Source organism: Podospora pseudopauciseta, assembly GCF_035222475.1.
Source record: "Podospora pseudopauciseta strain CBS 411.78 chromosome 7 map unlocalized CBS411.78m_7, whole genome shotgun sequence".
Classification (NCBI taxonomy): domain Eukaryota; kingdom Fungi; phylum Ascomycota; class Sordariomycetes; order Sordariales; family Podosporaceae; genus Podospora; species Podospora pseudopauciseta.
The window spans coordinates 118,399-131,377 of record NW_026946667.1 but is presented as its reverse complement, the minus strand read 5'-3'; the positions used below and the strand labels follow the sequence as shown (position 1 = coordinate 131,377).

The 12,979-nt window shown below is 49.6% G+C and overlaps 4 protein-coding genes across 4 annotated transcripts; 1 reads left to right on the top strand and 3 right to left on the bottom strand.

The window, feature by feature from the left end:
- Positions 1–178: 178 nt before the first annotated feature.
- On the top strand, positions 179–946 carry QC763_702950 (uncharacterized protein; the record flags this gene model as incomplete). The annotated part of the gene is made up of 1 exon (XM_062915308.1): positions 179–946. One exon carries the CDS (start codon positions 179–181, stop codon positions 944–946), a length of 768 nt encoding a protein of 255 aa, XP_062761330.1.
- Positions 947–1,027: 81 nt separating this feature from the next.
- Positions 1,028–3,405, bottom strand: QC763_702955 (uncharacterized protein). The gene is made up of 3 exons (XM_062915309.1): positions 2,274–3,405; positions 2,054–2,216; positions 1,028–1,994 (listed from the first exon to the last, which is right to left on the bottom strand). Exons 1-3 carry the CDS (start codon positions 2,518–2,520, stop codon positions 1,274–1,276), a joined length of 1,131 nt encoding a protein of 376 aa, XP_062761329.1. The 5' UTR covers positions 2,521–3,405; the 3' UTR covers positions 1,028–1,273.
- Positions 3,406–7,883: 4,478 nt separating this feature from the next.
- Positions 7,884–10,397, bottom strand: QC763_0102270 (uncharacterized protein; the record flags this gene model as incomplete). Its single annotated transcript, XM_062906413.1, has 2 exons — positions 7,884–9,789; positions 9,940–10,397. The coding sequence occupies 2 exons, from the start codon at positions 10,395–10,397 to the stop codon at positions 9,447–9,449; spliced, it is 801 nt and encodes a 266-aa protein (XP_062761328.1). The 3' UTR covers positions 7,884–9,446.
- A 151-nt stretch (positions 10,398–10,548) lies between these two features.
- On the bottom strand, positions 10,549–12,293 carry QC763_702965 (uncharacterized protein; the record flags this gene model as incomplete). The annotated part of the gene is made up of 2 exons (XM_062915310.1): positions 11,928–12,293; positions 10,549–11,365 (listed from the first exon to the last, which is right to left on the bottom strand). Exons 1-2 carry the CDS (start codon positions 11,963–11,965, stop codon positions 10,549–10,551), a joined length of 855 nt encoding a protein of 284 aa, XP_062761327.1. The 5' UTR covers positions 11,966–12,293.
- Between the last annotated feature and the right edge of the window lie 686 nt (positions 12,294–12,979).

Here is a 12,979-nt window from a genome sequence, read left to right as displayed (position 1 = left end):
AAAAACAACAGTCACTCCCTACTGCTTTTTCTTCCAACTGCTTCTCGACTTTTACATTCAGAAACCTCCTCTTGAGACCCATTTTCCTCAAGGTCTCAAAGCTTGGATAGTTGTCAAGGTATATCACTCGATTTTGCAGAGTCTGTATATTTGTTTACTAACCCCCTTGTCGCCTTAGATGGCTACCACAAACCACCACAGCGACCGCCAGTCGCACACGTGCGAACGAACCACCGTCAACGGCAATTCACCCACCACAGCCCACGACGACATGACAGTTCCCAGACCCTTACACATCCCGAGGCACGTCCTTCTTCTCTCCCTACAGTCGCCCTCTTGGTTCGACATCGAATATGAGAACCTCTTACATGCTTTGCCGGCAGAGTCGGGCAGAATCTTGAAGGCCGAAGACCCCGAAGATGCCCTGGAGATGTTTTCCCACCGAGAGGTCGCGAACAGCTTCGGTGCTGTATTGATTGCTGACCACGGCATCACCTTCCCTCGCCACTCTCCGATATGGCATCTGCTCCTCAAGAATTACATCCGAAAGGGGGGCAGGGTGATTATTTGCTGCGAATTTCCGTGTGGTGTTATCCCGAGAGACTTTGACATCATGTTCTCTGAGATCGAGGGGTTGGATTGGAAGTTTGCTGGTTGTTCACGGGGTGAATATGGAAGGGCTGAGGCTCCGGGACAGGGAAAAGATGCATTGCCTGATGTAGTTGATTGGAATGCTGTTAAGCTGCGGGCGGAGGGAATGAAACCCGGTGAGAGCTGGTATTCTGATTCAACGGGTGATAGTGCGGCTGCGATGGCTAAGGTGGGAGAGGGGTGGTTGGGATACGTTGGGAATGTAGACGTTGACGGAGATACTGCGATGATTATTTTGAAAATGTGTGGCTTTGATGAGTCGGAAGGTGGCCAAGGAGCCTACCTCGAAGAGTAGATGTTGCAGTAACCTATAGGTACCTATATACAAAGCGTATGCCCTGAAAATGAAAATGAGTATACCTAACAATGCTAGCGTGGTGTTCATCAGAGTCAACAAAAGCGTTTTCTGCAAACGAAACCTTGCCGCTAACCAGTAAAGTCCCTTTCAACTTACACGGGTCTCCAGCCCTTGACCCACGAATAAACTCTTATAGTATAAGAGGGCTTTGTGTAGGTTTGGGTTTCTTCCAGTTCGCTTATCTTCTCTATCAGAAAATACACTGTATTACTTGTACCCTCTATTTAGACTCCCTATAAACCCATATGCCACACTACTTCGATTTCACTTAACAGGATGTGACGCAAGCTCATAGTGTCCGCACGTTTCAGCCAGTTCAATAGGAGACTCCTTGGCCTTTCCGATCTCGACCAGAACAGCATTGACAGGGCTCATTGGTCCCCGCATCGACATTAACGGTTGATGTTGTTGTTGTTGTTCTAGCGAGTCGTCTTCGCTCTCGGGTGACACAATCGTGCTTGTTGCTTTGGGATTCGGCAGTGTGAACCCCGGACCCGAGAGTGGGGGTGCATAGGATATAGAAGAAGGCCTCCATGCCCTAGCAATCGGCGACTGTTGAGGCAGCAGGTCAACCGACTGCTCATGATCCGACAACGATGTCGACGACCCTGGCCCTGATTTTGCCTCAATCACCTGCTTCTTGCTGCGGAAGAACATGAACAAGATGGCGACAATGACTGCTCCTATGACGGCCAGACCCCCAATAGCCCCTCCCACAATGGCCCCCACTGGTGTTTCGCTTTTGCTTGATGGCGTGTCTGACGTCGATGAGAACGTAGAGCCTCCGAAACGTAGCAAGCCCTCGTAGCTGGGATCGTTCGATGATTCGGTGGGGAGACTGGAGCCCGAGGGCGGGGTGGGTAAGAGCGTGCCAACATCGGTGTGTTTCCCTGGCATGCAGGCAAAGACCGTGAAAGTTCGATTCGGTGTTGCAGATGTTGACCAGTGGTATTGCCGGCAATAGCCATAACCGTCTTCGCCATCACTGAAGGTCCAACAGTTAGTATCGTACCGACTTGCTACGAGAATTTGAAAGGCTCTTACCAGCATAACGTGCCTGGCGTTGGATAGAGGCACGCGGCATGGGTGTAATCCACGCATGCTGTGTGGTGAGAATCCAGATCTGCGCACCAATCTCCCTTGGGGCAACACGCGCGATAGTTGCCGATGTTGGTGCATGTTTCGTATGGAAGGCAGTGATAAGCCGCTGAAATAAAGCGATGTTAGATTCATATATGATAGGAAAGTATTAAGCATCACGTACGAATAGCGGGGTTGTCGAAGTAACCGCAGACGCCAGCATCATCATCCCCACGACGCAACTCTCGTGATGTGGCCAGAATCGGGGCATCCGTAGGCTTATGCGATATCCGGAGATGCTCTAGTCCATCTTGTGTTTTTGTGCCGGTGGGCTCCGGTGAGGCCCAACCCGAATGCCTTTGTGGCGAGGCACCAATCTTCGTGGCAATACTTGCTAGAAGCAAGAAGTTCCTGGTGAGGTTGAGAGTCATCACCCCTCTCTCGTTAGCGCCGGATTGAAATGTCTGTCAGTTTTTTATCATGGGTCTCAGATCCTGAGGTGTTGATACATAAGGGCCAGTATCTAGGTTCCTAGGCAGGGTAAGATTATCAGACTGTGGAGGAGAGAATAGAACCGGGCGAGAAAAGAAGTGAGAATCTTTGAACTGACGAGAAACAAATATTGGCTGATGGCTGCGCTTTGAGGCATGTGGCTGATATCTGCTGGGACTTTATAACCTCCGTTCCTTGATGCATCCTGGGAGTCGCAAAGAATGAATCCTTCCTGGCTGAAACTGGCTTAGAGTTTGCAAGTCTGTGACCGTTTCAGGGATGGTGTGCTGACCACATAAGTCTACAATTTAGCAAAGTCACTTGGCTTTCTCCTCCAGCTGCACACTTAAAATTCTGGCTCCAGCGCTTTTCTCAGACAGCCTCAACAGATGCATCGTCTCGATATAGTTAGAGCTAGTATAGTAATAGTGTGTCAATGTTGGAACTTTGCTGTTGATTTCAAGAGAAGGCGTGTGTGGTAGGTTGTCGCAAAAAAGGGGTGATGGCGGCGTTGGGCAGGACAGGGAACGGGAAATTGATCGACCTTGCCGATTGAACACCCATTCTGACAGTCGTGACAGCCTGGAGATCAGAACCTTGAATTTCCTTACCTGCATATCATGGACGATGGATTTCTTGGTTCCTGCTTGGAAACTTTCATTTCTTGAGCTCAAGAGCGCCTTTTCAATAGACCCACTCTCTCTTATCAGTTTGTAAACAATGGCCCCTGAACAGAAATGATAATCCATCTGTTCCAGCCGTGAGGCATTGAATACTTCCAGAAAACATATGGTCAAATTTCCAATAGATGAATACTATGAATCTGGCCGTATATTGATTTTCTGGTCTAGTTTGCTGAGAACAACTGCCGTTCTTTGTTGGGCAATCAGATGATCTTCAGTGCACTGAACTGTCATGCCCACCTACGCCCAGAACGAATCACCAGGACCTCCCTGTTTTAAAAATATGGACTGGATTAATTGGAGGAAAGCCTGCGGTGGTCATTCTGGAAAGCTTTGATCAGTGCCAACGGAGATAAAGGCCTTGTTCCTCAGGTACCAAAACTCATAATCTAGTTTCTTCTGAATATTCTCTCAACGTGGTGCTACCACGAGAACGTTCCTGAAACAGTCGCCACCAACATAGCCCTTGATGATGCTCACATGAATTCTAGCACTGGGCGATCAAAAGGTCACACATTGTAGACAATCGGTGAATACATGAGACTTAGCTGTGTCCCGGCATTAGGTAGCTCTAGTTCCCCCAAGCTGCGCAAATTATCAAATCATGTGAAGATACGAAGAGATGAGATAGCAACCATGGAGGCGAAATCATATGCCCACTATGCGCGAGGCGCCGGAAGTCAATTAGTCGCAGAACGACTTCTATATAAGTACCTATTTACCCACCTTGCTTACTCACTTGTAAACCAACTCATTCTATCAACGAAGCAATCCAACTGGGGTAGACAGTCTTTACAAGGCGCTTCCAGAGAGCTAGCCAATCGCAAAGAAATCAACATGTCCCAGTGTGACGGTCGGTGTAGGTGCAATCCAGTAAGCGCCGCGGGTTTGGGGGCAATTGTGTGGGAGCTGTCGTGGAAGTCATCAACCTCTGCCACCAGCATGAGTCTATGCGAGGCCACTTAAGCATCATGCTAATGTCTACTATTGCTGGCCGATTGCAGCTACCAATTATACGGCCGCTGGGTGAAGAGAGCACTGCGGATTTGTCTGCGGGAGGTGTAATGAGAAGGGCAGACGAGGTCCTTCAGTATAGTGAACCGTACGGCCTGCATGCGCTAGCAGACGCAGCACTCAATCAGAAATCTCAAGCTCAATCGGCTTCAAATACTGATTATACTGACCCTAGCATCGCCATGACTTCGCCGACATGGATCACATCAGACTATACAACCTTAGCCGATTCCTCTGAAGGCAACAAAGCCCAAGCTGCTTCTAAAAAGACTTCGACAAGATTCATGTCAGAATACACGGTCCTAGGGAGCCCCCTCATACGAACGGCTCCCAGAGTCACACAATTGTTCAAAGAGAAGTCGAGGAGCTGAGAAAGTGTCGGAGCCAAAGGTCAAATCGTTGCCCAAGAGAGGACGAGACAGCCGCGCCGGTGCATCTTCGAGACCCACGGAAATCACGCCTTCGAGATGGCTGAAAGATATGACGTCTGGATCAATGGGCAAGATTCCAGATCAACAATTTCAAACCGCTTTCGAAGCAGAATCTCAATTTGCACAACAGTCAGATATAGCAGCCGGCACGGGCGGCTAAAATTACGGGGCAGATTGCATGGCAACACCATGTTGGGGCACCAGCTCCGGTGCCAGCCGGCTATGATTACGAGGCAAATGATTTGCGAGTCTGCACTCAGTCACCGGCTCCAATGTCAGAGGGCTATGTTTCCGGGGCAAATGACCGGCCAGTCAGCACTGAGGCACCAGCTCCAGTTCCAGTGCAAGTGAATCCGGCCAAGAATTATTACAGATGGGCAGTCAACCCTCAGACACCAGCTCCGATGCCGACCGGATTTGATTATGAGCAAAATGCATGGACAGTCGCCACTCAGGCATCAGCTCCAGTGCCAGTAACCGCGTCAGAAGCCCTCCGAGTCACAGCCACAGCCCCTGTGCCTCAGTGGAGACCTTGTGCGTGTCGCGTTGCCTGGCACGCTGACAAAACTAAAATAGATTACTGTAAAGCCAGGCGGAACGTTAGTGATGGAAGGCGTGGTAGCGATAGAACTCTGTTATGAGGGTGCGAAGAGCGTTTTTCCGGCCAGACAGAGAAGGGTTCAGCGTTCTGTCCCACCTGCTGTGACGCATTGAGTACATATCTCGCCTTCGAGCTTTCTCCCTCTAGGTTCATAGGGAACTCACTTTACCAGAGGCAGCTAACTATCTTATTTAGGGTTGTGCAAATCATTGGCCAAGGATGTCGTAGGGCATTTCAGTCACGTCAGATAAACGCAAGGACGAACCATGTACGCTCAGAATCTGCCGCTTGCTCACACTACTTGTGCAGGCACAGGTATCAGGACTACTTTATCGGCAGCATGATTGAGCCGAGGAGGAGGAGAAGCAACGAGAGAAGACGTGATTGGAATACAAGGCTCTGAGGAATAGTGGAACTTGGGACAGGTTGCCTTTTACATATGTATCTCCGTTGGTTGGACGCCAGTAGGTATGTTTGCTTTGGTAGCAGCTAGTTTCAACATTAGATTTGAAATGAGCGTGGGATGTTTGCTCTACCTCAGTTTTGATGGACTACCTACCTATTGGCAGCAGATTGCCCGCGGCTCCTGGATGTCGTCAAGTTGCTGGCGGTTGAGCAGTGCCTTCTTCCCAGTGAACCTTTTTGCCACAAACTCCCTGCTTTAAGGCTCACCAACCGTCCTTGCCTTGGGGTGCTGTCCCTGAGTAGTTGCTCAGCCCTGGCGCTTTCCAGTTCCGCTGTTGCCTGTTACATCACCACCAGCATACACAGTACCTTACCTAGGTAGGTAGGTGGAGGTCCAACTACGTCCAGGTCGCCGTTTCTTCCGCTACTGGTAAAAGGGGCAACCCGTGAGTCCCATTCTCCAAGGTGCCTGATATGAAAAACACTCCTGTTGCTCTTGCCTCGCCATAACAACAAAGGACCTACCTAGTTAACCTCATCATTTACAATAGAGATTATAATAATACCCCAGAAACTAGAGCTTATGAGAGTGCTGAATACTTCGAAACGTCTACAGAAAGTCCGTGGTTCCACAAAAGAATGCGTGATTATGAAGTAGGACATCTGAAATAAATCTTGGGATTTCAGGAGCTTTGGTCAATGGCATTCAAGTTAAGGTAGCCAACATCATGTTACTCGCCACCCGAACATGATAGCTCCTATGATCGTACACAAATACCTATCAAGGCGCCCTTTTGCCGCCACGTCTGATATGACATTGGAGACAACCTGTCATTTTCAAGGTTTCACATTCTGTATGACCATACGACGGCCCGTTTCTCACACGATCAAGTCACCTTGAGCCTCCCAGCCGCAAAGGTGACTGTATCACATGAACCTACAAGATAGATATGAGATATCAACGCCGCTGGCATGATCATACACCAGCTGTAGGCAGGTGTTGGGCGTCAACCAGCTGTAGAACTCGTTCAAGATAAGTACCAACTAGTTTCCCGAATTAGCCGTTATTTTACTTAGTCCGGCCACTAATGAAGCACAGCAAACTACCTCGAAGTTAAAAGGCTATTGTCAAAGATTCAAAATCCGCAAAGTCGCAATGAGCACGTGGACGCCGTTGTTCTGCTCACTCAGCCACCCCCCCATGGGCGAGAGGGCGATACTATGCAAGACCTGCGGCGTAAGTATTTGGAAATTGCTACCCCTACAGCAACTTCAAGCACTTTTTGAACCTCTTAACTGATGTTTGTTCCCTGTGTGCGCAGACGATAATCCGGGATGTCCGGGGCAGCGATGGATTCGCATATTATGTAGACGACGCGACTGGATAGTGGTATTTATGCCCAAACCAGACACGTCAATGGTAATACATGCCATTGGGGAACAATGACTCGGATTCTACTGAGCGGGTGTTAAGTATATTATGCGCCCCAGGGACTCGAGACCACATGGCTCCAGCCGCCGTTGACCATACTGTCTCCGCCAGAGGCTGATCAAGTACTGTCCCGTCGGGAAGTTCAAGAGCGCTGGTGGGCCCCTCTTCAGGCGCTGGAGCACAACCGATGCCGAATGCCACACGGCAGGTAGAACGGGCTGAATCGGGGTACTATTCCCCTAATGTTCCGGCCCAGTATCTCGGAAACACCTTTCCCGGAACAACCCCTTCCAAGACTGAGCTCTCTCCGGGAACCTGTGCTTCTTCGATCAATGTTAGGGTTAGTCCGGACGGGAAGGACTATTGTGTACGCAACAAGGAGGCAGGAGAGGGAACGAGGGCAGTAGGGTGCCAGAAGAACTTGTACATAGAAACAGGGAATAACCGGGTGTTGTATTGCCCTTCTTATTCTGAATCTGTGAGTACCATTCCCACAAACTCAATTGCTCCAACGGTTTGATAAATTGAGGTACTTTGGCTAATTCTCTCGCTTAGCAGTGTGGGAGAAGTCGGAGCTCTGGGTGGAAATGGGGCTTGTGACCACTGTGCCTAGCCCCCAGTCCCCACAGGTCGGCGCCGGTAGGTCTCGAACCTACGCTGGGTTCAAGATACAGGCCTCACCGGCTTTGGGTGGAAAGCCCTGCCAAAGAGAACAAGGGACTGATCAGTCGCGAAGTGAGAAGCACTCAAAAGCTGCCGTTGCAGTAAAGACAAGGTGCTGGATGGGGAGGCTTGGAGGCACAACGGAGAGTTGAGCAGGTTGGGTTCTATGCAGTGGTCGCGTCTGTAGATCAGGCGTCAGCGTGTGTGTTTTGGTAGCAGCTAGCTGCGAATCATGTTGGGGCGGGCATGGAGTATCAGTTTTCATATCAATTTTGTATTTTTGAAGTCGAACTTCTCGGTTCACTGCCTACCTACCTAATACCTGGTACCTAGATAATCATCAAAACAAATAATGGGCATTTCGCACCCTCCTTTCCGTATCAGAAGCGACGCCATGTTCAGGTTTATCAAACACCAATACACCGCCCTTCCAGATATTCCTTCAGCGCGATATGTCCATTTCCTTCGGCCCTGTCTAATGCACTCTCCAAGTCAAACCCGTCAACCCGCGCTCCTGCTTTTAGTAGAAGCTGTACCATATCTAGCCGACCATATTCTGCCGCCCTTTCGAGAGCTGTCTGCGCATTATACTCGGAAGCAGCGGCGTTCACCTTTGGCCCCTTCTCCAACAAGGTCTCAGCCAGCCCGACATAACCCCCTCATGGCAGCGTATTGCAACACTGTGGCACCGCCTTGTGAATGAGGTGGTGCGTTGATATTAGCCCCGTGCTCGAGAAGCATCTCCACATACTCGGGCTGTGTAGTGTAAAGGGCTAACTGAAGCGGGTTGAGGAAGGGATATAGGATGGATGGCACGTGTCCTCCGGGAGGACCACATCTCTTGGCCCTCACATTAACGTCCGCACCATGCTTGAGTAGGGTCTTGATGATAGCTGGGTGCTGTCCCTTTATGGCGAGCTGAAGAGGAGTCATTAGACTTTCTTCGTTCGGTTAGTGTGTTGCGGACAGATCAAACTCAACGTCAGGCTCGCTGTGTTTGTTGACGTTGGCGTGGTGCTCGAATAAGAGCTCGACAATCTCTAGATTCCCATGCTCGATGGCTTGTTACAACGGTGTTAGCCGGTCTTTCTGTGCGACGAGATTTGGGTCGACTCCTTTGCTACAAAGAAGTTTGGCCAGCTCCATAGAATCATCGCACTCTTTCTTGGGTGACTCAGGGAATAAAGCAAGTTGGAGGGCAGTCCTGTCAGATTTGGGCCACGGGTCCGGGTCGAAGTTGTTTTCCAGAAGTAACATTGTCGTATCAAAGTCCAGATTCCTCACTGCTAGTTCAATGAGTGAAATGCTGGTCGTGGGAGAGTCACACTCGTCCATTGCGTCCTTTGCTCCAAGCTCAACAAGAATCTTCAGCTTTTGCAGCCCGCATCGCTGGGTCAGACACAATCTTAGAGCGGATATGCCTGGAGAAGTTCCCCTGGGCGGATATAGTGGAGAGTTGACATCGGCACCGGCTTCAGCTAATGCCTTGAGTATTTCTGGTGGTCCGTGAATCAAAGCCGTGTATATGGGAGAGGGGGGCAGTCCATGGTATGCTGGACTTCCGTTCATCCTGGGAATCTTCGTCATCAACACCCGATGCAGCACTCTGTGGTAGTGTGCATGGGAAACACCATTGTCAAAGGTTGGGTAAAGCTTGATGACTTTGTTCAAAATCAAATTCCAGAACTGCCTGTCGACGTTGCAATAACTCGGAAGGAAGTCCAGCAACAGTTTGATGAAATCCAAGTCCTAATTCCAAGGAGATGCTGTCAAGAGCGAGTTGGTCGTACGAGGCGGCCCCAGCGAGGAGTAGCGTCTGCGCCATTTGTATGTTACTGGTAATGATAGCGGCAGCAAGTGGTAATACTGAATCGATGGAGGCGCTGGGGTGCCTATTGGGACATGCTCGTTTCTTGAGAAGCAAGTGTGCGATGTCCACATTGCCCTCCAAAATCGCCGCCGTCAGCGCAGTCGCACATCTGCAGGGCAAAAAAAGTTAGTGTGACCAACTTTGGTAGGGATCCGAGAGTACACCGCAGTGGTTGATGTCAAAAAAGCCACTACTGGTGAGACTTATTATGCATGGTAGATCTCCAACCTCTGCCGCCGTTACCAGTGGGTTTGCGTACAGCGACCGACCACAGCGGCATGCAGTATCTCCTGGTATGACGAGGCGTGTTCCCAACCTCCAGATTTTGCTCCTCAGTTGTGGGTGTTGCATCCGAATGGTAGCTGTTAATGGCGTATGGCCTCCTTCGGTGACGGAGTTGATAATTAACCTGGAATTAATCAAGAAATTTGCCGTATCGTAACTCTCCCCAGAATCGAGCGAGTGAGTGATAAGGTTTGGGTTCAAATCTGGAACAAGTCTCTTTACAAAATGTGGGCTTTCGGCGAGTTGAAGAGTTTCGACTGTCAGGATAGGGCAAGCTACCTCGAGGAACTTGACGACGCTATCCTTTGGATAATACTCCAGATATTTGAGTGGCTCGAGCAGCTCAGGATTCAGCCTTCTGTGGGTCTTGGAGACTTGAAGTGCCTTGGTGAGGAAGTCGAGCTCGGCACTGTGGCTTTTGCGATCATCCATGATGCAATCAAACCAGAAGCAATCTCCTCCACCCTCAGCCAACCTGAAAACAGATAATATAAACTTGCCTGGAAGATTGGCATGCTTCGCTACAATGAGGTGTAAATAGCCCTTTCCTGTATTTCGAATCATTTCTCGCAAGTGAGAGGCATTATAGTGGATTGGGCGTGCTCCACACCAGAGGAAGAGCTTTGTTAGGCGTTTGGATCTCGATGCTAGATGAAGAAGGTTGGCTTAGGTAGCGGGTGGCGATTTTCAGAACGGCTGACTCGCAAACGTCGATGTCGGGGTCCGAATCATAGTAAGGAATCCAAGATATGGGAAAAGACGTCGCCTGCGGTGTCGGATAGTTCCAGAAGTTCGAGATGCATAATGCAAGGGCCGAGGGGCCGGCCTGACATCGGTCAAGTATATTTGCTCCAAAGACTAGAAGCTCATCGACGGCGGCTGTATTATGATACAGAGATGCCGCTGTTAAAGGTGGTGTGTGGCCCTCGTTGAGCGCGATGATGAGGGGATCGCTTGAACGATCTCCTGCGAGGGAGACGGGACCGCGGCCATCCTGCATTCGACTTGGCGGCTGTATCTTCGCATTCGACCGAATCAAGACCTGGAGAAATGCCATCAGCTTCTGGGTTTCGTGACTTGTATGACAGGTCCAAGACTCGCAATCCATATTCCAAACGCGTCGTGTCTTGCTGCGATTAGCCCGTGATTTGCGTTCGTTCCATCCTAAAATGGCCAGTACGAGAAGACTCCTTTTCCAGCCGCTCGATGCTTCGCAAATTGGGTGGCCCAGGTCGATGAGTAGGTGCGCTAATTTGAGGTTTCCGCAGATGCAGGCGTACTCCAGAGCAGAAAGGCTCTCGGATATACCGCTGTACGTACAGCGAATATCACGCATGCTCACAACCAGGGATGTCGGTGAAGTTCGAAAGTCACAAGATCCGAAGGCAGAATTGTTTTCTCTTTGGTAAGCAAAAAGCAACGTCAGAGGCTTCTGATACTCCTTCAGAACAATACTTTGATGCGACATACCTCCAATTTGCTTGACTAACTTGAGCTCGAGGCTGTCAATGGGTAGATGCGAACTCTTGATTGTTGCCCAGAGGCTCCTTGACTGCCGGCCAACTTGCATGCCCGGAGGTGTTTTCGAACGTTCTACATTCAAAGAAGAATGTCAGCAGACAGCGTGGCGGAGTGATTAGAGCACTGGACACGACTTACCTTGCTTATAAACCTCAGGATGGCTTTCTCTCAAAGGAGTCAAGACTCCTTTTCGCCTCAGAGTACGGTCTTTAACCACCCTCCCATGAAAAATTAGTTGTGGCTTTGCAGCAATCCCGTCATTCTCCTTCCTCGCCATAGGGAGCCGAACACCAACCGCGATGGGATTATGTAGACAGTTGTTGGTCATGTACTTCCGAAGTCCCCATTTCTTGAATTGATATTCGTATTGTGGCGTTCTGGACAAAGTCAGTGCGATCCTGCTCTTGAATCTTACCGCGGGGAGATTTAAAAAATGCATACGTGGCTAGGAAAGAATGTCGCTCCTCCATTATCCCCATGAGCTGTTTCCAACATAGATCTCGGGAAATGTAGAGTTCCACGAGCTCTTCCTTGAAAGATTCCCATTTTAATTCCTTCTTTGGCTTCTGTGATGCAAGCTCCACTAAATGCCAGAGAAGATATCGCGGTTATAGATTTTGGATCTCCTTGCGAACGAGAAAGTGGTGATAAGTCAAAAGAGTACAGGGCTGGAGGTGTATTCTGTTTGCGTTGAATGTGTTGTGCAGTGTGAATGGCCTCAAAATCAGGACAGTTCAAGCCGCATTAAATGTGGAAGGATGATGGAAGGTCAGGAGAAATACCACACAGCTTGGCCATCACCTGTTGGCAAACATGGGAACTGAACTTGGCTTTGGGGATGAACATGCTTTCCGTATTCTCAGCTTGGGTGCGGGGCGCCTTGGAGCGCGTTCCGATGCCTTGACTCCAAGCCCGGCAAAAGATGATATCTGCCTGGATGATCGTTCAAAGGCAGATTGCTTTTGATTGGCCGACAGCCCATTTCAGAAGAGGGTACGTACTGGGTCGATCTTGACCCTGATCATTGGAAACATTGAATCCAGGCGATTGGATGTACGAGATCGTGCCATTTCATCGGACGAGAACCAAAACCAGACTGGAAGAAAGTCTGAGGCACTGCTTCAGAAGTGATGCTGAAAACCACGATCGGGCCAGTAGGTAGAGAACAGCAACTGCGTCTTGAGCTTGAGAACAGATTTATAAAGGTACCGCCGAGCCTCTTCAAAATGCGCAATGTAAACCTGAAGGTAGCTCCCGTTTTGCTCGTCTTTGCACACCAACACTTCTACGGCATTGCTTCTCTCCCACTTACTGAAGCTCGAGACGGTGGCTTGTCACCAATCACTCTTCAAGATAAACACTACCCAACACATCAGAACTTGACACAATGAATCGTCGAAACCCAACTTCAGCGACCACATCCACGGTTAACTCTGACTTACGGTACCTATTGGACGCATTTCTTGAGTTTCTGTTTCTGTTCACTCTAGCCA